The sequence below is a fragment of the Apodemus sylvaticus genome, chromosome 4 (genome assembly GCF_947179515.1).
Source record: "Apodemus sylvaticus chromosome 4, mApoSyl1.1, whole genome shotgun sequence".
NCBI lineage: Eukaryota > Metazoa > Chordata > Mammalia > Rodentia > Muridae > Apodemus > Apodemus sylvaticus.
Genome location: NC_067475.1, coordinates 161,197,802 through 161,225,080, shown reverse-complemented (window position 1 = coordinate 161,225,080; position 27,279 = coordinate 161,197,802). Strand labels below are relative to the sequence as shown.

The following is a 27,279-nucleotide window of genomic DNA, read 5'->3' as shown; positions in this document are numbered from 1 at the left end:
TCATATTGATACCAAATGCTAAGCATTTGGCAAGATTATGAATCAAATGAAATTAAACATCAGTGTTTCTGTCCAAGAATAGCAAAGCTTGTTGGCACATTGTTCACTCTTGGGAGTATGTGTAATGAATTTTTAAATTGAATAATTGTTTCTAAGTTAACTTTTTAAAAATAATTTCATATCCAAGATATCCTACATGACTTATGGAGCATGGGAAGAAAGGTGAGAAATATAACAGGTAATATGCTGGAATTTGTACAGGGTCTAAGTAAGGAGTTCCTCTGTCCTACATGCATGTATGAAAGAATATATGTGTGTGTGTGAGTGTGTGTGTGTGTGAGTGTGTGTGTGTATGTGTGTGTATGTGTGTCTTTATGCATACCTATGTATACATACACATATTAATATATAATTTAATGAAAGTATTGTTTAAAAATCTTTTCCCACGTTTTAATATAATAGGCTACAATAGGGCTTTGATATTTACAAATTTATGAAATCAGAGAATATCATCCTTCCATCTGTTTAATGACTAATTTCTCTTAATCTCTAGGAACTTCTGCTTGAGAAGAAGCAGATGAAACCTTTAATTCATCAGTATTTCAAAGCTTTTGACTTACCAGCAGTATTTACTGTAGTCTTTATGTCATCTGACCTCTTCTGACTGTTGTCACAAATTATAGGGTCATCTTCTCCAAATATATCTGCAAAGTTATCAATCATGATTTGTATAACAGAGATCTGTAACACAAGGGAAAAAAAACAAGATCTTCTGTAATTTTACATAGTTTACCAAATTGAAATCGATAAAAAAATGAATTCCAAAATGAAAAGGAAAATATCAGTTACTTTGAGCAGATATGAACCTGTGAAATTAAGTCTCTGTCTGAAATGGAGATGCTTAAGTTCTTCGCAACTTACTTTATCATGTTAAAATTTCATACATACTTCAAAGAATAGGGGAACTACTAAAGCAATGTAACATTTCAGAACTGATATGCTGCCAGAATAACTGTGAGTGAATCACAGTAATGACTTCAAAGATTTCTTGAATTAGTGATTTTATGCAGGGGAATGGGGAAGAGGTGGAGTTTCATTGTGATATTTTGAATGTGATGCCTGTCTAATTTCAGGCATCTCAATATATGGTACCATCTTTGTGAAATCTTTTGAGTGGTTTAGTGACTTGACATCTCTGGAGGAAGTATGTCATAGGTTAGAATGTAAGGTCACAGAAGTCAGGTGCCATTTGGAGTGTACTCTCTATGCTTCACATTTGCTGCCTAAGATGAGAGCCACCAGGTCTCTGCTTCCTGTTTGGTTGCCCTACCTTCCTGCAGCCATGCTCCTCTGTCATGAATTTGAAGGATGGTAATGTCTCTAAATCTCTAAGTCCCAAATAAACATTTACTTCTATGAGTTGCCTTGGTCCTGGTGTTTTACTAAAGCAATAGAAAAATGACTAATGAAGAATTTGGTGAGAACAGGGATCTATGTTGAGAAACTGAGACAACAGATTGGCCCATTGTGTAGAAAAGTCTGTGGAATATTTTCTTGATTAACAGTGGAATTTATAGGTCCCAGAACTCCAGGATGGTGCCACCCAGGAGCTATTACTGAGACAAAGAGAGATAGGAGGTGCAGGAAAAGAGGCAGCAAGCACTCTTACACAGCTTGTGCATCAGTTCTTGCCTCCAGCTTCCTGCCTCGCTTTGGTTTTGCCCTGACATTTTCAGTAGTTAACTGGTAACTAGAAGTATATTGTGAAGTGTAACCTGTCCTCCAGAATTTTCCTCAGTGTTTTATCATAATAGTAGCAAATTAAGACACTTTCTAAATTGAAGGAGCTTTTCATTGGTCTACTCTACTCCATGGTGAGTAATACCACCATGACTTCATTCATTGGTAAGTCCTTTGTTGATTCTCTGTGAATTTCTCATCATGCAACCCAGTAACACTCATTTTCTAGTCCATCCATATCTACACTCTCCCCTCGTAACTTCCCCCAAACTTTAAAAAAATTAAAACATAAATAAAATTTTAAATTAAAATTAAACTGAGGGAAGAGGGGGTCGTGAGGATGAGACCTAGAGTAGTGTACTGCAATCAGAATTAAAACTAAATAATTAAAGTGATGAAAAATATAAATGCATATAGCTTTCTAGGAAAAGGAAGAGATAAATAAAGCAAAATATTAAGGTACCTAAAAATGTACCCAAAATAATGCAAACATATACTTCTATTTTATATAAGTAGAAGTTAGTGCTAAAATATTAGAAACTATATTATATAAGATAGAGTACATGTTCATCATTATTCATTATATTACATATTGTATGTATATATATATATGTATACATATATATGTATACATATATCTATATGTATATATGTCTGTATACATATGCATATATATATGTATATGTATATATGTCTGTGTATATCTATATCTATATCTATATCTATATCTATATCTATATCTATATCTATATCTATATCTATATCTATATCTATATATAAAATTGTATGCAATGTTCTTTTTTATGACCAGTAGTGCAGTTAGGGTAATTCATAATTTTAATAGTCTCACAATGATAAAGAACAACTATCATGTGCTCCAAAGTACAGCTGTAATAGTAAATAATCAAACAAGTGAAACACTAGGTAATAGGGATTTTTTTCAACTTTACTGTAGTCTTCTTGAACTACCATTATACATGCAGCATATTATTGGGTAAAACATTAATATCTAAGATCAATATCTGAAAAAAAAGTAAAAAGGAAAGAAAGAACAAAAAACAAATGATTCACTTCCTTCAAACTATATTAACAATCTCCCTTCCCAATGTTTCCTGAAATAGATCAATGTATCTCCCACTCCAGAATAATGCAATCTTAGGGTTTCCTTTAACATCGCTGACCTTTCTGAGGTACTCCCAATTTCTTGATCACAATGACTACTTTGTTCTCAAAGGGAAAAATCAGATCCTCTTACCTTTTTTGGAATGTCACTTCCAAATAATGAGTTCACACAAGTCTGATCCCATAACACATGTGGGGCTATACGGATAGATAAGATGAAGCTGTCTAGAGTATTCTTGGCAGAAGTTTTAATTTTTAATAGCACACGAATGAGCTGTTTAAGAACAATGTAATTTGCTTGTGGCATCTTCCGTAGAATACTATATAGACAAAGGAAAATTTTACTGTTGATTGTCTGACAAGTAATGCTGCATTGTCAACATCCTTAATCATTAGGGAAATGCAAATCAAAATAACCCTGAAATTCCACCTCATTCCAGTTAAAATTGCCAGGACCAAAAACTTGGGGGACAGCAGATGCTGGTGAGGATGTGGAGAAAGAGGAACACTCCTACATTGCTGGTGGGATTGCAAGTTGGTAAAACAACTCTGGATATCGGGTTGTTGATTCCTCAGAAAATTGGACATAGTACTACCAGCGGACCTAGCTATACCACTCCTTGGCTTATATCCTGAAGAAGCTCCAACAGACAATAAGGCCACATGCTCCACTATGCTCATAGTAGTCTTATTTATAGTAGGCAGAAGCTGGAAAGAACCCACATGTCCCTCAACAGAGGTATAGGTACAGAAAATGTACATTTATAAGATGGAGTACTGCTCAGCTATTAAAATCAATGAATTCATGAAATTCTTAGGCAAATGGGTAGAACTAGAAAATATCCTGAGTGAGGTAACCCAAAACCAACCAATCAAACAAACGAAAAACAAACACATCTTATGCACTCATTGATGCGTGAATATCAACCAAAACGCTCAGAATACCCAAGACACAATTCACAGACCACATGAAGGCCAAGAAGAAGGAAGGCCGCAGTGTGGATACTTCCATTTGTCTTAGAAGGGGGATCAAAATACCCATGGGAGGAGATTTAGACACAAAGGGTGGAGCAGAACCTTAAGGAAAGGCCATTTAGAGACTGCTCCACATGGGATTCATCCCATACACACTTACCAAACCCAGTCACTATTGTGACTGCCAACAAGGGCTATCCGACAGGAGCCCGATATACCTGTCTCCTGAGAGGCTCTGCCAGTGCCTGACAAAGACAGAAGTTGATGCTCACAGCCAACCAATGGACTAAGCACAGGGTCCCCAATGGAGGAGCTAGAGAGCTGTAGGGTTTTGCAGCCCCATAGGCTGGAATAATAATATAAACCAACCAGTAACCAGAGCTCCAAGGAACTAACCCACCAACCAAAGAGTACATATGGAGGGACCCATGGCTCCAGCTACATATATAGCAGAGGATGGGTTTTTCAGAAATCAATGAGAGGAGAGGACATTGGTCCTATGAAAGCTTGCTGCTCCACTGAAGGGTAATGCCAGGACAGGAAAGTGGAAGTGGGTAGATAGGTGAGCAGGGGTCTGGAAGATGGGATAGGGGGTTTTCCGAGAGGAAATGAGGAAAGGGAATAATATTTGAGATGTAAATAAAGTAAATATCTAATAAAAAGAAATGGAACTTTGGATATAGTTATGCCATCGACTGCATGCATAGCTTCTGCATGTGCACTAATATAAACAAATGAATGACCCCACCCCAAAATACAGATTTTAGGTAAAATATTGCTACTGTTGGCTAAAATATTATCTGAAAATCAATTTCCCCTATAGAATTATGGGAAACTTTAAAAATTATGTATGCATTTTTCTGTATTACATGTATTACTGCTACCCACAGAACCCAGAGGAAGGTGTCAGGTTCTCTGGAAATAGAATGAATGAATGAAACTTGTTGCAGGTTGTGTGTTCTGTGTATGGAAAAAAGTGTTGCCAAACAATGAACCATCTTTCTAACCACCATGGGGGCACATTTAATATCCAACTTACTATGAATCCATGCAGCACTCTTGTGACACTCTGGAACACAAGGAGCAGAAGGCGCACTAGTGACCCTACACAATGCAGGCATAAAAGCTTCTGCTATAGATAAGGCAGAGATACTGGAGTCCTGGGTAGAAATGGGAGCTCAAAGTCCTGGTACTTAAGAAATCATTCTATGGATACAGGGAAATGACCCAAAGAAGTCAAAGCTATACCTGACCCAGACTTATCTAGGTAGTTATAGTTGAGAAGGAAGAACTTAGTAATAGCTTCACGTTCTAATTAATGATATATGTATTTAAATGTTCAATATTTACAATACTATGGTAATAGTATTAGGATACAAATAGCCCACAGTTATTATACTTATATACTTCTTTTAACTTGTCTCACTCAGGAATTCAAACCAATGTTCTAATCTGTCTTGCACACAACTGCGTAGCATAAGCTGTCTTCCACACCATGACCATTATAATTTAGAAGACTCTCAAGTGGTTGGATTATAGACATGGTACAACACACTTGTGTGAGAAATGCACCTGTTTATAAAGTGACTATACATGTCTTAGCAAAGGAAACTTCTTGTCTTGGGACATCATTCCAGCTTATAATCCTATAAAGACAAGCCCATATATCTCAAAATGCATTACTTCTAACTTTGGGCATTTCCCCAAGTGTATACTATGTCATTACCTTCGTATAGTTGAAATTTTTCCAAGCAGGGATTCTTCATCAAGGACACTAAGCCAATTTTCATACAAATCTGAATAAAGTAAGCTTCCTTGTATGTTTCTAATAAAATCCTTTTATAATGAAAAAAACACAAGAAAATTAATGGTCTATGTACATTGTAGAAAGTATTTGAAAAAAGTTTTGTTTAAAAATAGGAGGTTAGACCAGGGATTGTTAACTTGGGTGTCACAATCTGTTTGGGGGTTCCATATCCTGCATATCAATAATTCCATGCATTATGCATTATAAAAGTGGAAACTAAAGGCAGGAGCCTATGTGTTTTTACCTAAGAGTAGAAGCAAAGAATCAGAGTTCTGACTGCAGCATCAATGAAATAACCCTACTGTCTATTCTGATTGCCTTTCCTGGTTTTCAGTCCACCCTACTACCTGAAATCAGGGATATGCTTTCCAACTCACAGCCTGAAATTCTATCTGTCTCAATGGAGGTCAGCCGCTCTGTGGGATATCCAGACAGTAGCCTAGCATGACTGCTCTCTGAGAGACTTCACCCAGCAGCTGGCTAAAACAGATAGAGACCCACAGGGAAACATTAGATAGAGCTCATGGACTCTTAGTGAATAATTGAGGAAAGAATTCAGGGCCCCGATCAAGATAGGGACTCCACAAGAAGATCAACAGACTCAACTACCGTGGACCATTGAGAGCTGCCAAGAAGTGAACACCAACCAAAAAGCATACAGAAGCTGCGCTGTGACATATGGCATATATGTAGCAAATGTGCAGCTCGGACACCATGTGGGTCCCCCAACATTTGGAACAGGGTCTATCCCTAAAACTGTTGACTGTCTGTGGAAACCCCTCACCCAGCTGGCCTCAGTAGGAGAAGTTGTGCTAACCTTGAAGAGAATTGATTTGTCAGGGTGCAAGGATAACACATGGGGACCTTGACCTGCTCAGAGGAGAAGGAAAGAGACTCATAAAGGATGAAGAGGTAGAGTGTAGCAGTTTCAAGATGAAAATTAATAAATAAATGAATGAATAAATTGGTAGTAATAATAGTAATATTAAAAGAAGAAAAAATGAACAGTAAGTATTAAAAAAACAATAAAACAAACAAAAAGCAAAGTGTTCCCTCTGAAAATAAAAAACCATCCAAAAATGACAGGGCCAGGAAATGCTTCATTCTGATTGTATAATTAGGTGAACTTGTACTTTCAGTTCACAGAGAGTAAAGTTGTAATATACATGTATGCCTCTGGGTACACCTGGAATAGTGGTGAACTTCCTTACTTAAGCACACTGTTTTACATGTGAGAATGTCTCACAGTTTCACATCCATTCTTAAAACATGTAAATATTCAATTAAAATGTGTAAATATTCAACTATTTAAATTAATTGTAAGCAGCAACTTGTTTGAAATGCCACAATTAACTTTCACATTGTATCAAGGATAGAAATTCAGACAAATGGAAGGTGCCCAGGTGTTCCTGTACCTTTAAATTGCTGTGAATACACATGACTTCCAGTTACTGATCTTCACTTTCCTCCCTGTGATGTGGTCCCAGGTTTCTGGCAATGAGAGCCAGATGCACTTGGCAAGCTCGAGGGCCAAGGGGGGATCATTTGTTACCATTGCCTAACGTTATTAACCATGGCTACTCTCAGAGCATTATCTTTTCTCTTGATGTCTGGGGCCATAGCTCCAGTCTACTTAGAGGCAATCTCAGATCATGCATCAAACAATGATATTTGCTCTAGAGTTACTGCTGCTCACTGAGAAGTTAAGCATATTAGACTACTTAGAAGTAAGTTAGGCTAATTCTTCAGTATTTGACATGGGGTTAGGATGGCAATATCAGGAAAAAGTGAAAATACTGCTTTATTTTTTGTTAGAGAAGGAAAACAATTTTATATATCTACTGGACATAGATATTGGACTGGATATAGAATTGGCAACATGCAATTCTCTCACATTACAAGTCTGTGGTAAAACAGCTATTTTGTACTGTTGTTACTTAAGTTTGTGTGGTAAGTATGATTTAAGACATGCATCGTGTAAAACACACTTTTATTACTATTATTACTTGTTCTATTATTAATTCAGGTGGCATAGTTAGAGAGGTGAAATCAGTGGGAACATTTGTAATGCCAAAAAAGCCCATCTGATGTATGAGAAAGTTAACCTCCAACAGAAAGTGTTCACCTGTGTCTTTGTGATGAATCTTTGAGCTTGTCACACTTTTACCTAAAGTGACTCTTATTCGGAGATCATGTATCCATAGTTCAAGAAAACTGTCATGATCTGGTAATCTCAAGGACAGAATATGCATCTCTAGAGGGATGCTGAATGTTGGTGATGCAAAATACTGCCTTACCTTTAAAAGGTAAGCTACTGTGAGTACGGATTCTTGGTCCCAATTGATGTGTTGCTCAGTATAGATCTTATCCTTCAGGACCAAGTGTGATCTATCGGAAATGGATTGGAATACTTCTTCTGATTCTGGTCCTTTTTCCTCAATGACCGATATCATATCCTGTGTGGGATAAGGACAAGCTTCTATTATAACAGATCCAAACAGCTAAAGCACAAATAGGTCTTTGAAGGTAAACCAGAGTCATGGCAATCATGGATGCATAGCTACAACTGAAAGAAATGAAGAGGACATTTCACTTTTTTCTTTTTTAGCTTCCAAATATATTTCTTTCCCTAATCCATTTTTCCCAATTTGAATCATCAAGGGTTTCTGGTAATTAAACAACCCTCCAGATTGAATCACACTTCTAGTCACCGAAGCATTTTGGTGAATGGTGTTCTCTTACTTTTTCTTTGCTTTTTGAAGTTCTTTCTAGAGCATGCCATTCCAAGTAACTATTGGGATAGTTCTCTTTCAGAGATCACATCACTATTTGGCTTCCTGTCTACCCTGACCTCTACTGTGAAAACTGGCATTTGTGTTTTAAAGAAATCTTTCCTTTTCCACTATACTTCTGAGACTTTTATTTCCTTCTTTGGTGACTTCTTATTTTAAATCATCCTTATCGAAAGATGCTGTCACATTTAAGAACCCAAGCAATTTTCAGTTGTTCTACCATGGTTTCACTCTGTAAAAATGAGGACCATACACAGATTTACTCCATGTTTTCTTTCATTTTAATTGATTACATGATTACAGTTATTGATGACAAAATTATCCTGATCTAAAATACCTAAGGAATGGGCAGTAATTCTCATGTGTCTAACATGATAAACTTGTTCACGTGTGGCATAAATTCCTGGCACAGGCATAGAGCTAAAAGAGATGCTGGACAGTAAATGAATATTTCCAATGGAAATCTAGAAGCATATTTAAGATAGACTAAGCCTATTAGGCGACAATTTCATAGAATGCAGTAGTATAAAAAGATCAATGTATAGCAAAAAACATGTATATATCTAATTTATTGTTAATATCAGATAGTAATCTATAGATATTTTTGATTATAAGATTGAGTAATACCAGAGGCAATAACACCAAGGTAGACTCTAGAGTAATATGGAGTCCTAACACAGTTCAAAATATTGATAGTTGGGCAATTCCAAAGATCCATTGCATCCAACAAGCTGGTGAGTTTGGGTCTTTGCTGAAATCAGTGAAAAACATGGGAATACTATTTCTTTTCAAATTTTCACTTTTCATTAAATTAGAAGACTCTAACTTCAGTAGGTTTTATTTCTACTTTAAAAGAATCTGACCTCATGAATAGGTTATCTGTATATTCATCAGTTTGGTGAAATAGTTTACTTAGAAAATAGGTTCCCAGAAATTATGGGAAATAGGACAGGTTTAGAAACCCAAAATGAAACAAACTCACAAGTATAGAAGGTAGCATTTTGTCCAAGCATATAAACCGTGGACAAGTACGAAATACTTGGTTTTTTGGTGGTGCAGTAGGAGTTTGAGAAGTTGTTTGCTGGGTTGCATTCATATTATCTTCTTGAGTCTCTGATTCTAATAAAGGAGTAAAATCATTATTTATTGTAATTGAACTCACTTAGCACTTGCATGACCTTCACATTTTATAGCCTGCATTACTTATGCTTCACCACAAAGACACAGAAAAATAATCAGTATTATAACATTTATAATCATGATATTACTTCATAAGGCATTGGATATCTAGTTGTATATGGCCACAGTTCTAGTATACCTAGTAGTTTTAGGGTTTGTCTTGAAAGGTAAGCATATAGGTATTAGATTCAAGCGATAAAATAGTACCAATTTTTTAGTCCACCTGTGTCTTTCTGGCAGAACTGCCATGGCCAACTGTAAATTAACAATAGTATTTGAATTTCACCACACAACTTGCCTGACTGCACTTTTATTACAATCCTTGGTTTCCCCCTTCACAACCCACCGAACTGAGAGCTCAAATCTGAGTTCACAGTGTCAATGAATCCCATACTGGTATATTAGGCTATATTTTAAAACTTGCATAAAAGAAAAGCATTTTGGCATGTGCCTTTATACCCAGACCTCAGAAGCTGAGCCAAGATGATCTCTGCGAGTTTGAGGTCAGTCTGGTCTACACAGTAAGATTTAGGACAGCCAGACATTTCAGGTAGAGAAAACCCAATTTGGTATTGAATTGCTATTCAATGTATAATACACATCTAAATTAATACCCTTTATATCAAAGTAAGTAACATATACTTAGTCAATTACTCTCATTTCTGGGATTTACCTTTTGCATAAATTCAGGACCAGTGCAAAGAGGTACCAAAATATGGAGGGAATCTCTTGCAGTAGGAAATTATAACACACAGGTGAAGTGTCCCTTCACATGGTTTAGCAAATTCTTCATTGTTGTTTGTTATAAAATTCATAGTTCAGTGCTAAACGATTCTAACTTTTAACTTATAGTAGTAGGACATGTATACACACCGTTAGTGCCCTCAGAGAGAGGAGGAGTCACTTGACTTATTGCTGGTTCATCATGGTCAGGGGTGTATGTCCTCCCCTTGGGGCAGCTGCTGGCTCCATGTTCTGGTTCATTTCGGGTGATGATATTAGATGTAGTAACCTGGTCACATGAGGTATTTCCTCCGGGTCCATGATAAAACGAGGTTTCATACCATAGTGCAACAATATCTAGCCCGAACAGTTTCGGAGAATTATCTATGAGGAATGTTACGAGAGAAATCTGGGACAAAAAAAGGGCAAACAAAAAGGGTCTCTGTCATTTTGCATAGTTACAAATCACATTTTATTTAAGAATTTGGGAGGCTAAAAGTATGTACTTTAAAATACTGAGATAACATTAGCTTTAATGAAGTATCGAGGCGGGCTTCTTCTTAGAAATTTAAAAGATGATTATGAGATCAGATATTCAAGTGTGGTCATCACAGTCCAATATCATATAAGAGGATGATTTCCAATTTTCACCCTGTGAGGCCCAGAATGTTATACATATTGTCCACTTGATTAACCTTGCTTGTCTTGGACACATTCATGGCTGTGCATATTTGTAAGGATGCTTAAAGAAAAGCACAGCTAAGGAGGGAACTTTCTACTCAAAGGTCCCATGGGCTAACTAAAAGGCAAGAGACAGGCAAACCCATCTATGGGGTAACATTCATATTTCCCTGATGGTTCAGTGCAAATGCCATGGTAACAGCTTGATCCTCAGGTTTATTATGCTGGGAATTAATAAAATAATGCCTATGGAAGAAACTGGATAGTTATGGATCTGCAGTGTTTGTTTCTTTGTAACCCTTTTTTTTTCCTTAGGATATTTGTTCCTATGCAATATGAGGAATACTTATTCTCAATTAGGCTGTCCTATAATATATTCCTTTCAGGTCCCAGGGCAGTTGGTCAATTAATAGTGAATCAGAAGCTCAAATACTGAGAATCAAAATAACCATTTGATACCAATACTGTAAAAATTCTGGTACTTTATTATAATATTTGAAAGGCAGGTCCCATAGAATACTTTACTCTATAATTCTCTAAACCAATGATAACCAGCATCAAGAGGTCAAGGCCATATTTAATTACAGAAATCAGGAGTCATAATAACCATACCTGATAAAAATGATCCAAAATTGCATTACCTTTGTTTTGTTGAGGAAACCATCATGAAAACAAGTAGCATTTTACAAATTCTACACTGATTACATCAGAATTCATTCTTGGTTGGTGAACCCAGTACCCAGGGTTTTTTTTTTTTTTTTTTTTTTTTTTTTTTTTTTTTTTTTTCATTTCACAGCATTTATTCTCACTGGATTCGTCTAAGGATATTCTAAGTCACAACTGACAAAAAAACTGCATCATTGAGCTCAAATACCTATTCATATTTTACTTACTTAAAATGCACCAATGATTCTTCCTCTCCAAAAGAAAGCCATTCAAACATGTACTTATTTTACAAAATGAAGCAAAACCAAAGCCAAAATCATCATCATCAACAACAAAGTAACTCAGACTCTGAGGGTAATACTGTCTTTCTGTCACATTGTAAAGGCTTATCAAAGCTAGGCTTAAAGTAAATGGCCAATTACCTTTTTGGAAATATCAGTAGCCAGTACTTTATTTCCATATCTAGGAAGGCATAAAAGAAATGGCGCTATTGCAGCAGAGAGACTGTATGCTGGCATGTGGTTTATCGAGGAATTTTTGGCTATTTTATTTAGAATTCTAAACATCTGTCTCAGGAATGCAGCATTCAGTGGCGGGAGTTCTTCTAAAAGCCTGAACAAAGAGACAGTTATGTTAAAAACAAGTTTACTCAATTTATAAATATAGAAAAGGGGAAAGTAATTATATCTTTTGAAATGACCTCCATAAATAAAAGGAAAGTAACAATGTATATTCAAAATATTGCTTAAATGTTTTTCCAGAATCAGGGTAGGGGTGGGGCCAAAATGACAAATTTAAGTGTAGTACAAAACTGATAATCATAAGCATGGTCCACTGTGACTCCCTAAGTCACACCTCTGTTTGCAAATGTATTCCGTGTTTGTGAACAATTGAAACCTTTTGCTGGCAGCATTTTTACTGAATATTTTTGGGATATATATTCTCTAATGTGTATAAGCAAATATTACTTATGTTTGGTTGATGTTGTTCACACAATTCGCCAGCCATTACCTCTTTGCTGTTGATAGTTTTTCTTCATTGCTGACCATTTCGGGTATGGAAAGCCAGTGCTCATACAGCTGAGAGGTCAATAGACTGCCTTTAATCATTTGAAGAAACTCCTTATATAGAGAGAAGAAATATTTTGCAGAAAACAAATTATGGAGATTACTGAAAACTTATTCAACTCTAAAATTTCGGATAGTCCCAACTTTCTTCACAGCTCCCCGACATTCCCCAAGGTAGAATGTTGACTGATGTGTAGGGCCAGTAAGATTTGTCCATAAAAACTGGAAAACTAAGAGCTGATGTTCAAATGTGCTTGGATTGCTGAAAAATCTCTTTTTAGATCGAAGTCCTCTAGTGGACAACTAAGCGAACTAGCATACCTAAGAGATCAATACCTCAGACCAAATACTATTTTTACATGACAGAAATATACAACGATGATAACTATAACAAAGAAACCCATATTATGTTAGTATCTAATTTCTGAGGTGCAGAAAATCATATCCACTATTAGAAGCATGGGAAGATATGAGGTCATGGCTCTTAGAGAAGGTCCTATCACAGTTTCTCTAAACAAGCATGATTCCATAGTCTGTTCCAAATATTTAAGATAATTTTTACAGATAATGTAGCTTGCAAAGGTACTCTTGGCAATGCATGGAAACTATTATGGAAAACCACAACTATTCAAGGTACAGAAAACAAAATATCCTGTGGCTTCAAGCCAAACTGCATACATAGTATACGCTAACTCCTAAACCCTGGGCTGCAAACATTGGTCAAAAGAGTCAGAAAGATTATATACCAGAAGATCAATAAATCTGCTTTGACATTGGGAGTCCTAGAAATGTGGGAGAGGCTTCACATTTGATAGTTCAACAATGTAATATGCTTGTCAAAACAATTTCTGAACAAAAGTCATCAATGTTAGTAATTCTAAATGGGAATGAATAAATCTTGTAAAAACAAACTTCTAGATAAAGAACTACATGCACATACATATTACAAAGAGTGAGGAAATTTGTATTTCTCAAAGGGAAGCCCCTAATTTGTAAGCCAATCATAGTTACCTCAGAAATAGTTCATATACTACCAATGATAATGGACTTATTAGGTTGTTTGAACATATTTGTGGGCTCACTTTTATCTATATAATAATAACAGAAGATGAAAATCGGCCATGTATTTTAGCAGAAGTAGGAGTCTAAGGGGAAACAAACTTAGAGCAAGGGAAAGGAAGGAGTGAAATGATGTAATTGAATTTTAATTTAAATAACAAATAAAAAGTATCATTTTATGGTGGTGAAGGTATGGCAGACTGATTAAGAATACTTGTTTCACAGCCATGAGGCCCTGCATTTCTGTACCAATATTTTGTGAGATATAGACAAGCAGATTATGACATCCTACTTGATATGTGTAGCAAAGAGTTACATGTAGGAGTCACATTCTCTATACTGAGGAAGAGAAATCTGCTTCTCAGAAAAACAGTAGTGCAAGACAGAGAATGAAGAACTCTGGCAGTCAAATGCATCTGAATTGGCATGCCTACCAGGTGACATTCCTATGCAAGTATGAAGTGACCATCCACATGGCCACATGAGAAAATCAAAGGAAAGATACTTTAGTAACTTTACTGCTCATTCTGACTGGATATTTGTTTGAGTCCCTACTCCTTATGTGATGAATAGCAGAAGAACCTTTTAGCTTACCAGATTTCCCTCTTATGTATCTACTATCACTCAAGGGAATGCATGATGAAGGAAACTACTCATGTAGACTCAGAGGAATCCAGAGGCTATGTGATGCAAGGACGATCCCTACCTTTAGAATCCAGCTTGCCAGGTGCACCGAGTGTTTTCTTATATTCACCTTTTGCCCAGAGTCGAGTTTTTCTTTCACTCCTTTGCACAATACATCACTAGGAGCTATACTAAATATACCTACTGCTGTAGGGCCCTTTTCTCTTAAGAGGGACAGGATGTCCTGAGAGAAAGAAAGGGAAATACCAGTCACTCTTTATGCAGTGCCCAGCACTATTGGCTCAGGAGAAGCAGACCAATGGCGTGCACAGGTGCAGTGAAAGGGCTGGCATGGGCAAGAAGGACTGCAAACTGGTTTGGACTCTCAATCTTTACTTGTACAAATCCCACCCTACTGTTAACTCTGAAAGATCAGGCAACACTGGTCTTTTTATCAGATTTTTCCTTAGGAAAGCCAAAAGTGAATCATGTGAGTCCTACCAGAATTTCGGTGGGCCATTTTCCATCCTTACAGATCCAATTCAACTCTCTACCAAAGAGTTTTCCCTTCTTCTTAACTTTTGGGACAGTGTACCCTTGGTCCTCATGGGGCACATAGGCCCTGGGGAAGCATCGTGTCCTATAAGTTCTTTCCTTCTTCTTCAGTATTTCCGTTGATTCTAAGGAGGAGATAAGATCATTACCTGGAATCCTGTAATATGGCCTTTTAAAAAACCAAATTTCACTTGCATAATGTCCCTGTTGTCATGGATTAGGCGTCCTGTAGCATCTTTATATTCTTCTTCCCTATACTCTACATTGTTATTAATCTGTGAGATGTATCTAAGACATGATCCCATGGGAATTCTCACAAGATTATGTTGCACTGCATCATAAGATAAATGATATGCAATTGAGCAAGTTCCCTGAACTATGTACAGGCAGTTGTATCACTAAGTCATATCCATTTTCATAGCTACCCTCATTTTTATTCACAGCAATCAGTTTTATATTTTCTTCAAATGTCATAGTGAAGCGCTTCCAATTCTTAGATTTCTTGATGAGCTTTTAGAAGGACCATTGTTACATTTCTATCATCAGCAATATTCCTCCTTCATGGGAATGCATACATGACTGCCTGTTTTGTCAAACTCGGGACCCTAGTTCCTGTAGTGTAAGTTCAAAGCTGAGATCAAAGTTTACTTTTCTCTTCAAAGACATCTTTTCAAAAACTAGACCATAATGAACACTTATATGGTACTTAAAACAAAAGTATTAAAAGTAAATAAAAGAGTCATATAACAAAATATAAATTAAACGGTCTTTCTCAATATAGAAAGTTTTGACTATTTGTCCAAAACAAAATAATAAGACTGGAAAAACACAAGTAATATGATACAGTCTGAATAGGATATATCAATTTTAGTGTAAGTATGCATCTGTATAGACATGTATTTAGGCACACATATGTATACACATACATACACACAATGACTTTTTTTAGAAAAGCAAGAATTTAAAGCAATGAAGGGGATACTTAGGAGTAATGTGGAAAATAATAAAATAATAAAACAAGAAAATATTTTTGGAAAAAAATATCCTTAAGACAATTTCAAAAGCCCCAGAACTTAAGTATTAAGTCTATTTGAAATCCAACTGCAGGTGTAGAAGACACACAAAAATATGCTTTTAGTGTAATTGAAAATGAGATTAGAGTCTGAGCTTGGACACCAAGGTTACTTCTACTTTAGTCTGACACAGATTATGTCCAGTTCCATACATATATCCTTTCTGTGCCTCTTACAATAATTTAAATGCAGTTCTTAGGTCATTCTCTGCTTTAATCATGAAACAACATGAAATTGTATTCTAATGAGATGAAAGCTCTGTGCCCACACACTTGTATACATATAGCATCTTGGAATTCCAGCTTATGGTGACTATCTGTCTGGAACAAATGGGATATTCTCCCAAAAAAATCAAGTTTAGACTTGATGTCAGAATATAAAGATCTCCGGCTAGACCTGGGGCGTATTGTATTGGGTTTGTTTTCTGCAGTGCCCTTCCCGTAAGCAACAATGTCAACATGCATTGATATTTTATGCAAAATTGAAATGGCAACTAGGAGGGCACTTGAAGGAAGGTAGACGACTTACTCTGCTGCTGGCTTATAGCTGAGTATCGGGGCTTTAAAATGAATTGCCCCTCCAAGTTTAGGTCTTGCCTAAGCAATCCAGGCAAGAGAGGAAAAGCTGTAGAATTTTTTGAATTTACTCTACTGTAGGTGTGTTGAAGGTGGGTCATTATGACCTCCTGTAGATACTCATAACCTATAAAAAGAAAAGAATATAAATTGAAACTAATCATAATGAGTGTGAGCTTCCAATGGGTTTTGGCAAGCACTACTCTATTTTCTGTCTCAACTTTCTTCTGGACAATGTAGACTGTCCCTAAGCATTAGGAGAATGACATGAATATTATGATAAAGTAAGGATGTGTAAGCTGAGAACTCTAAAATCAAGGAGAAAATTTTCAATTTATCACTTTATTTAGATCCACATGAGCACATTTGTTGTTTCTACTTTGACAGTATTAAGACCTGCCTGTTTTAGGTGTATGGCCTGTAGGTTGAAATACACATTCAAAGTGATAGTGAGACACAAACAAGAGCAGTAAGTTCTTGGGATTTCTGAAAAATTCATGATGTACAAAGATCTTCCAAATTTTAGAATTAAACTGATATCAAGTTCACAGATTTCACTCAATAAATTTATTTAGAATGTGCCAATCCATATTTGTCTTTTCACTGACTGAGTACTGCTATTGTGTCCATCATATAAAAAGCAAAAAAAAAAAAAAAAAAAAAAAAAAAAAAAAAACTGGATGATTTTGGCCCATGCTTGTATTTTCAGCACTCATTGATTAAAAAAGTAAGGACTGGGAGTTTCATACCTGCTTGGACTCAATAGAAATATAAAGTCAAATGTGTCAGTTTGGTTTGAGCTGGTTATTATCTAGTGTATTAAAATCCTGAAAATAAATATTGAAGAAAAACAAAAGTAGTTCAGTTTCAGTTTCCTTCAAATCATCAAAATATTGCCAGTGTCCTTCATAATACATGAGAAAATGTTGAATAACAAAGTACTCTGATCTCTAAAAGACATTGTTACTGTCTCTTTTCTGTAGTTCACTTTATGCATTCAAATTTCACATTTTAATTAACTTTTAAAAGATAATCCTTGCAAGCACACTTAATGATCTCAGAATTTTAATTGTTATCCAAATGCTTCTGAGCATTTTATTACTCTTATTTATTTGGCAATAATTTAGCTAGTGAGAAAATTTTTTAAAAAGACAATAGAAGGAACACCAGGTGATTCAGTCAAGAAGTCTCTAGTAATCTGAATATGATCTCTCATTCAGTGGGGAAATTGCTTGTCATAGGGAACTGCATATTTCACATGGACTCACATATGGCCACATTTACAATTTTCATTATGAAACAGAATCTACATAGTTTAAAATAAAGAGAATATGTTTGTTTATAACATGTACACTTTTATTAAGATGGTCACAAGTCAGTGTAAAGGACAGCCCTGCCTGACTCATCACCTCAACCCACACCCAGGGAGACCAAAGCCTTCATACATCAAGTTGCAGCACAAAAAAGTGGAGCCCACAATAGCTGACCATGCAGAAGTGAAAAACAAAAAGAAAGAAGTACTAAGGCAGAAGATTTTTTAAAAAGATGCAGTACACAATTTACACAGAAGCAACACTGTCACCTTCCCAGTGAGGACTCAGGTAATGGACTTAGCATCCTCCTCTTAGGAGTGTGGGTGACTTTGGGGAGGGGGAAGGACTTCCTGTAACCATATATTTCATGGATAATGGAATGACTTTTAAAAAGAACAAAAAGAAAAAAATGTACAATCAAAGTCCACAGACACATTGTAGAACTTTGGGGGATGTTTGCTCCAACCTACCACTGTTCCAGATTTTAAACCCTGATCAAAAACTCCAAAACAAAGCAAACTGAATAAGTTTTAAACTTGCCACATTTTTTTGCCACTTACATGAAATCTTTGGACACACACACACACACACACACACACACAAGTCTTGTGACCGCAGTTTCCTCAAAGACACTGAATTATTCTTTGAATGTGTTTTCATTTAAATTTTAGACTTGTTTCTGTTTGTAATTGTTTTGCTCAGATGTATACTGTTGTACCATATAGAGCCTGATAACTGAGCAGGTCATACCAGGGAATTTGATCCCCTGAAACTATAGTTTTGGATGCCTATGAGCTATCATGTGACTGTTGGGAATCAATGAAAAATTTCTCTAGCTAGTAGGATTTTGTGTAATGATTACCCATTTTTTTTTGTTGTTACTTTCTTCAGAAATGATATATTCAGAGTTTTGTTTTTCTTTTTAGGAAAATTAAGTTTCTCAAGTGAAAATCACAGTAGAATCTGTTATTTTTTTGTCAGCTCACAGACTCTATCTTAATGAGGTTATCAATGTGCCTGAAGGCTACAATGAAGTTATTATAAATATAATGAATGGCATAATATTTAGAAATTTTGTTTTAGTATGTACTTAAATGTAAGTCTAAATAATGAAAATCTGAGATTTCAGGGATAGACCATTGAACTCAGCTAGTCCTTCTTTAGATTTCTCTGGTACTTACCTTGCAGTGGTCTTGGAGCTTCTGCATGGCCAGGATGGAACCAGAGTTGGTAATCTCCATTGTTCTGAGAGCCAAAAAGAACCAACTGTCACAAATAATCTGACAGTAGAATCCTGTATAATATAGTGATTTTCTTTACTTACAATTTCCAGCTCTCTAGCAGGAAAATTATTAGGACTAGTATGAATGGCATATATTCTGACCACAGATTTGAGTCATCAGGACTGATTTCAGAAGAAAATCAAGAAGTACTTGCCTTTCCTCTCTGAAGTAAACTCCGTCTATTGATCCACCAAGAATACTGGTCTTATTCTTATAGAATAAGAAATTGCATTCGGCCATCAACACTAACCAAGACCAATATTATTACAAAATGACCCACAAGGGTCTCTCCGTCTATCAGTGGGATATTGAATATTGATTTGACATGAACACACAACCTTGAACCCATAGAGTCATATACTCACTGTGATTATGATGACTTGATAAAGAACATTTGAAAAATATAGTTATTTCAGCAACAGTGAGAAAAATAGCCAAAATAAACCCCAAGAAACAAAAAACAGAGAGGCTTTGAGGGTGCCTAGGAGTACACACAACCATTGGCTTTCATTTAGCGATAACCATTCTGTGGAGAAGATGAAGATGGGTCTAACCTGGAAAATAGGCCAGATACTGGAAAGAAGTTCCACAACATAATTATTGCATACAGAATTATGGATCCATTGAAACAATAATATAAATAGAACATTCTGTTGAAATTGCTAGCAAACTCCAGGATAATATAATCTAATTGGAGTTATCATTAATTATACTTGCTTGTTGATTCATGAGTAAATCCAAGAAAGTGTGTCATAGAGTTTTTAAGTATTAAGCTAAGGGACAAAAATGCATTCAAGCAGACACTCAAACATCTACTCACCCAAATATAGAAGGAGAGAAAGAGTAAGAAAGAGAAAGAGCAATAGAGACAGAGAAACAGAGTGACACTCTCTGTTTCTCAGATACTCATCATACGAACCCACAGGAAGTGATAGAGAGATATATACACATATACAGTGAAATTCACCAATACACACACACACACACACACACACACACATACACCCCACACACAATAACATAGGGCTATAAGTTTCCTTTCTTTGGAAATGTAGACAAGAAATTCAAGAAAAAGGTCCCTCTCTAGATTATTATATTATAGATGCCTTTACTTCCAAAAGGAGAAGATTGTAAAATATGCAAATTTATCATGATGAAGTTTCATCTGTATAATTTATATGCATACACCTTTGCAGATATGTGAATCTCAAAAGGAAAATTCAATTTTAACCCCAAAGAACTTGAAAATAACTTACGAGTATTCTCATCATTGATAGTAACTTCATAATTATTTCATTTACTGTATCGATGTTTGTTGCTTTTATGCATAAAGGCTATGAAAAGTACAGAGAAGAATGGTATAAAACAATGTTGAAGCTCATAAGTATAAAATTGGTTATTGTCTAATCATTACTAATAATCTAAAATCTGTAATCTAACTCTAATATAAAATAAACATTTTCTTTTCTTCCCTTGCGATATCTCTGGAAGACTTTCAGTCTAACATATTTATCACAAAATTAACTATGTGGATACTTGATATTCAAACATTAACTGTAACAGGTTGTGTATAATAAAGCAAGACTGAGTAGCCGTGGGTGCAGGAGCTCAGCATCCTGATTATTCTCTCATTATGTCAGCAGACAGGTAGGGGGAGGGTGGTTGGAATAGAGCACAACCCTTTGCTTCCTCCCTGTTTAGACTTCCATCACTTACATCCTTACTTTCATGTACACCATGTGTACAGTTCTAGGAAAGTCAGGATGAATAGCAAAACTGCAATAAAAAAAAGAAAAGAAAAACAAAAACAAAAGAAAATGAAAAACAAAACAAACAAAGATGGGTGATTACTCTCTCCATGTCAAGCTGTGTATATAGTTAGATGGTATACAGACATACAGTAATGAAATCTGTAATGGTGATAGAACTAGGAAATCAAAATGAGCATTTTAGAATTCCTCTATTGCTTTATGCTCCCAAAACAAGCAAGGTGCTTTTATTTTTTGATCTCTATTGCTTCTCACAGCTAGAATCTTCTACAAAGACCCAGGAAGACAGCAAGAAGTAAATAGCATGAAATAAAATGATAGGAATCTGAGAAGATAGCACTGATGTACTCGAATTCTAATATATTACTATAGTGTATGACTGTGAGTAGGTAGGTATATCTTTACGAAGATAGTTTCTAAGGTATCAGCTATCTGCAATAAGCATTGTTAGTGCCTAAGAAACAGTCCCTTAAATAAGAAACATATCACAAATGCCCCCTTGCTATCCATAAGCAACCTTGAAACAAGAAAAAAGGAAACCACTTCATAATCCATTATCTTTCACAGCATTTTTATTTATTGTTTTCTAACCACTGGGCATAATCTATTATCCTGAAAATAATTTTGTGTGTGTGTGTGTGTGTGTGTGTGTGTGTGTGTGTGTGAGTGTGTGTGTGTGTGTGTGAGAGAGAGAGTCTTTGTGTGTGTGTGTGAGAGAGAGAGAGTATGTTTTGTGTCTGTGTGTGAGTGTGTATGTGTGTGTGAGAGAGAGAGAGTCTGTGTGTGTGTGTGAGAGAGTATGTTGTGTGTGTGTGTGTGTGTGTGTGTGTGTGTGTGTTTCTGAAGATTTATCCAAGACCCTACTGCAACATGACAGGTAACTTGAATTTTATGAACAAGGATAAGGATACCTTACACTAACTAATTTTACATCTTGCTATCTATATACTAAGAATTATGCAAAAACATCTTAGAATGTGGAAGAACATCTCTGATCTTCTGGTGTAATGTAAATAGGATGGAACCAATGTGTGCATTTGCTCAAAATGTAGATGAATGTGGATGAAAATATAGCTCATGGCCCAAAAATCATATATGCTAGAAGGACAAATTCCAACACCACATACACAAATACATACATGCATGAAGACACACACACACACATACACACACACACATACACACAGAGTATGCATAATTAATTTAAAGAAAAGTAAAACTTTTAATATTTTGTTAATATCTTAAATCTTCTGTATAATTTTAAAACAACAAAGTAATATAGTTTTCTAGAGATCGAAAAATAATTCAAATATGATTTTATTTGACCTTATTGTAAAATATTGCATTCTGAGTGCATTTTGAACATATTAAGTTCTACCTAATGATTGCAAAGATGGGTGCATTTCTTCCTGATGCTGGTGATGTTTATAATTTTAAACAAAATAATTCTAAAGATACTGTTTTTAAAGCATGAAAATGAAAAGGCAACTGGGAGTTTTTGTACATGTTAATATATTTCTTGACTCATAGAGAACCAGGCATATGTAAGTAATTCTCAGGAGATAAGATTAACCTTATAATAGATCACATGTTCCTACTCTGAGGAAAAAATAGGCTTTCAATAATTGTTCAATGATACATAAAAATGTTTATTGTAGATAAAAGGAACTATACCTTTTTATTCTAAAAGGATAGAAATATAAACCCTGTAAATATTGAAATTATATATCCATAAACTAGATGTGAAACAATGAGGTGTTGCTATCTCTAATGAATTTCAGAACAGATTACTTTAAGCCACCTGGGAATATAGTAAAATGTGCTCCTCCAGCCATGGCATAGCATTGACTCATGAGGACAGTGCAGTTAGTTGTTATCTCTACAATATAAAGTCAAATAGTCAATATTTTATATATTTGTATTTGAAGTCAAGAGTACGAGAAGGTATGTGCATCTTAGGGAGTGGTTTGTGGATATCTTGGGATTCATGCAGGTGATTTGGCAGTGGATTTCTATACATCAAAGATGATTGTAAAATCATCTGCATCTACATATTTTAAAATATGAACAGAGTCTGAGGGATCTACATTCAATCCTAAGAATAAGAAAAAGGGAAAAATTGGAGGAAAAGACATCCTTAAGTAAGAATAGCAAAAAATATTTTCCTAATACATCCATAGCAAAAAATACAGGTTTATCTTAAGTGTAATGAAATACATAGATGATTCAAAAACTCTCAAACCTAAAAAGCCAAACTATAAACATAAAATCAAATAAAACAACCAAAGAATTGATAAAAATATGAAGTATCATTGCTAAATATTCATGAGGGAACATGGAGAAAGAAAAGTGATAGAGGATATTTATTTAAATTAGAAGAATATTTTTATGTTCTGAAAACAACTCTTCAACTATTGTGGAGGGTGTCATTTCCCCAATTTCTTTCTCAGTCTATCCTTGGAGTATAGGAAGACTACTGATATGTTTGAGTTAATTTTATATCAGGCCACTTTGCTGAAGTTATTTTTCAGCTGTAGGAGTTCTCTGGTGGAGTTTCTTAGGTTACTTCATCTGCAAATAGTGACAATTTGATTTCTTCCTTTCCAACTTGTATCCCTTTGACATCCTTTTAATGTCTAATTGCTCTAGTTAGAGCTTCAAGTACTATAGTGAATAAATGTGGAGAGGGCAGCCTTGTCTATTCCCTGATTTTAGTAGGATTGTTTCGAGTTTCTCTCTGTTTAGTTGATGTTGGCTCCTGGGTTGCTGTATGTTGCTTTTACTATGTTTAGGTATTGGCCCTGAATTCCTGTTCTTTCCGAGACTTTTAACAACAAAGAATGCTGGATTTTGTCAAATGCCTTTTCAGCATCTAATGAAATGACCATGTGTTTTTTTTTATCTTTCTCCCCCAATGGGGGAGCTAGAAAAAGTGCCAAAACGGGTTTGCAGTGCCATAGTAGAAACAACAGTATGAGCCACCCAGTGTTCCTAGAGCTTCCAGGGACAAAAATACCAACCAGATAGTACACATGGTGTTACCCATACCTCCAGAGGCATAGGCAACAGAGGATGGCCTTGTTGGACATCAAAGGGAGGAAAGGTCCATGGTCCTGGAAAGGCTTGATACAGCAGTGTAGGGGAATACCAGGACAGGGAAGTGTGATGGGGATGATTGGGGAACAGGGGAGAAGAGATGGCTTATGGGACTTTTGGGGGGGGGAGGAGAACCAGGAAAGGGGAAATCATTTGAAATGTAAATAAAGAATATATCTAATAATAAAAATAAGAAAACAACTCTTCAAGGACAAAAGGGAAACAAACATATCTCGTGAAGAAAAGCTATAAGGTACATACCTATTACCAATCTTCTGAACTACACAAAAGGTAATAATTATGTTAATTATTAAAAAAATTGCTACTAATTATAAAATTCTTAATAATTATGGAAGGATAATATATGAAAGTACTAGAGTTGTGGTTAAAAATCAGTAAAAATGTTCACTTTTCAGGAATTGGATCTAAGTCACCATGGTGTTGAAAGACATCAGAGAGATTGCTCATGTACAATACTGAGCATTTGCCATAGATGAAATCAAGCATCAGAGGCAAGAGAGCAGTTCCCTACAGGACTATCTGCTCTTCTCCTCTTCGCTGTCCTGAGGACACATTTGCTTCAGTCAACCTAATGTATGTCACTGGTTAGTAATTACTTTTATACTACAATTTCTCTTTACTGTTTTATATAACCTAGAAAATACGAATATCAAGTTTTGTGGTATTCATTATACACAGCTTGGTAAGTGTGTTGAAATTTTAACAGTGACTTGTTAGAATATCGACTCTAGGTACATTTTGTACACATTAGCATTTATAAAAGTCAGAGAGATTGTGATCCTCTTGAGCTACATTCTATTCTATTTTACAGTAGCGATGGTCTTCAATGCTCTGCATGCTACATAAGTTAAGTTTCTGATCTGCACTGAACACAGTAGTGAGAATGAGCAATAATATAAGTACTAAAAAATAGACAAGTATTTAATAGTTATGTGTATAACTCAATGATAAAACTACTATGTAATATGTGTTAGGTCATGACTATCACTGTACATACTATTCATACATATGACCACACACACACAGACATACTCACAGACACACACACACAAACACACACAAACACACACATGCCCTAAGGGTAAATTAGTAAAAATGATTTCAAAGGAGAAGTTACATGAAAAGAAATCCCTATGCCTAGATCATTCAAATAAATTCTAAGATAAAGATCCCTGATTATGCAGTTGTTCTTCCAAAGCAGTTGTGAGGATGCACAGAGACATACTGAAAGAGCAGAGGACAGAGCTTAAGAGATAAAATGGTGCAAAACATGTGGATGCGGAGAGCAAATTAATTCCTGATAATATTTTGCTGTTTAAGATTTCTTTATGGTTATATTATAAAATAACATTTATTTATGACTAGACAGAAATATTTTAAAATAAATAATAGTTGAACAACCCATGAGTTAATATATAAGCAATAACAACTCAAGAGAAAAAGCAGTTTAATTAGTATAATAATACTTGGCTTGGAAATATATGCTGATGCAATGCCCTGACATAATTTTCAATCACTTATGAAAAATATTTCCTCTTTTTTGTTGCTTTAGCTTGTGGATCAATCTTGTGCCGCAGTGCTTTCTATATATCACATGTAAAAGTCACATGTGTGCATGCCATACAAATATATATTCTATAGACATAAATCTCACTATGTCTCCCCTCCACTCTCTCCTTATGTCTCCCATTTCCATTACTCTACAAACTGCCTGTCTCTCTGCAAGTCATGAACTTGAAATATCAGGTTTGGTTTTGTATTCACATACACTGTCACAGTTTGGGATGTCCTCAGTGAATATCTTCATTGAGAAGTTTTTCTGTATACCCATCCTGGCTTCATTAGTGGATCTGATCAAATACAATAAAACACACAATATAGTAAAATTAATTTTCTAGTATCTCATTTTAAGCTAATCGCTGTTAATAGTTTATAAGAATCATCTTGGTGTTAAATATAAGAAAGTAGTTCAGCAATATTCACTATTGGATTAGGGAATATTTAAAAGTGTTTCAAGCCAAAACCATGGTCATGTAATAGCACATTGATCTAGGATGCACAGAAAGTCCTCAGAACTTTTTTTTTTTACAAGGTTGTAGTCAACTTGACTCCATCTGGAATGAACTACAAGTCTGAAATGGAGTGCATACCTGTGAAACAGATCTGGAGGCTGGAAGACACAAGCTTCTGACTTAGACCTCAACATGAAAAACTTGAGGCATAGGGGCCATGAAAAGCTTAGGCCCAGGCAAGATAGAACACACCCAGCTTTACTCCCTAAAGACTGAGGGGAGTGGATCTGAGTTCAAGGTCAGACTGAACTCAGCAAGGTCCTGATATAAGCAGGGTGGTAAACATCTTTAATCTGAGCCACACCCTCTGATGGAGGCCTACATAAGGACATTGGAAAAAAGGCTCACTCTCCTTTGCTTGCTTGCACTTACTGCCAGAGCATTTGTTAATATCTACTTCTTCAAGATTCTAGTAGATACAATAGACCAGGTGAAACAAATTAGCCTCATAGACTGAACAACTACAAGATATTTTAACTTCCTTTTCACAGCTGTCCATTGTTGGATTAGTTAGACTACAGCTGTTAGTCATTACAGTAAGTTCCCTTAATACATAGGAAAAAAATATATAAATTCTGTGGCTCTAGAGAAAGTTCTGTGACTAATACACAAAGAAAAGGCAAAAATCTGCTTTACTTCAAAAGAGGAAATACAAGAGGGCTTGAATAGACATGGTACAATAACATCTATGGAGTCAAACACAAAGAAATACTGAAGAGTACTGTTTACTCCAATATAAAGGGGAGACAATGAATGCAGAACTTCCTGAAAGTTAAATGAAATATACAATAGACAGGAGAATCCAAAGCAGTATCCAATGACCATCTAATCAGCAACATATTTGGAGACAGGCTATGAAATATATTTTTAAGGAAGAAATGAATAATCGACTGCAATTCCCATATCAGTACAGAATTAAAGTATAATTACAAATAAAATACCTTTTGATAAAATAATACCAGCGATCTTTCTGTTCTTTTGAACTGTAATGTTAAAAGTGAAAAACAAGATTAGGGTCTTGACAATGGAGAGACTTTTAAGATTAATCTTCATAAAACCCAATGGCCCTCATGAAGGTGTACCTGTA

At 35.5% G+C, this 27,279-nt stretch overlaps 2 protein-coding genes across 2 annotated transcripts in view; both read right to left on the bottom strand.

Annotated features, from left to right (window-relative positions):
* The window catches only part of LOC127683533 (rho GTPase-activating protein 20-like), a 429,795-nt gene that overhangs the window by 409 nt on the left and 402,107 nt on the right, over window positions 1-27,279 (bottom strand). Inside the window, exon 10 of the mRNA XM_052180862.1 lies at window positions 621-741. Within this exon, the coding sequence (XP_052036822.1) occupies window positions 621-741 (121 nt within the window). The remainder of the gene's footprint in view (window positions 1-620; window positions 742-27,279) is intronic.
* The window catches only part of LOC127683530 (rho GTPase-activating protein 20-like), a 574,487-nt gene that overhangs the window by 332,725 nt on the left and 214,483 nt on the right, over window positions 1-27,279 (bottom strand). The window contains exons 3-5 of the mRNA XM_052180846.1: window positions 16,592-16,765; window positions 14,937-15,115; window positions 14,518-14,679 (exon numbers count right to left, since the gene is read on the bottom strand). Of these exons, the coding sequence (XP_052036806.1) occupies window positions 14,518-14,679; window positions 14,937-15,115; window positions 16,592-16,765 (515 nt within the window). The remainder of the gene's footprint in view (window positions 1-14,517; window positions 14,680-14,936; window positions 15,116-16,591; window positions 16,766-27,279) is intronic.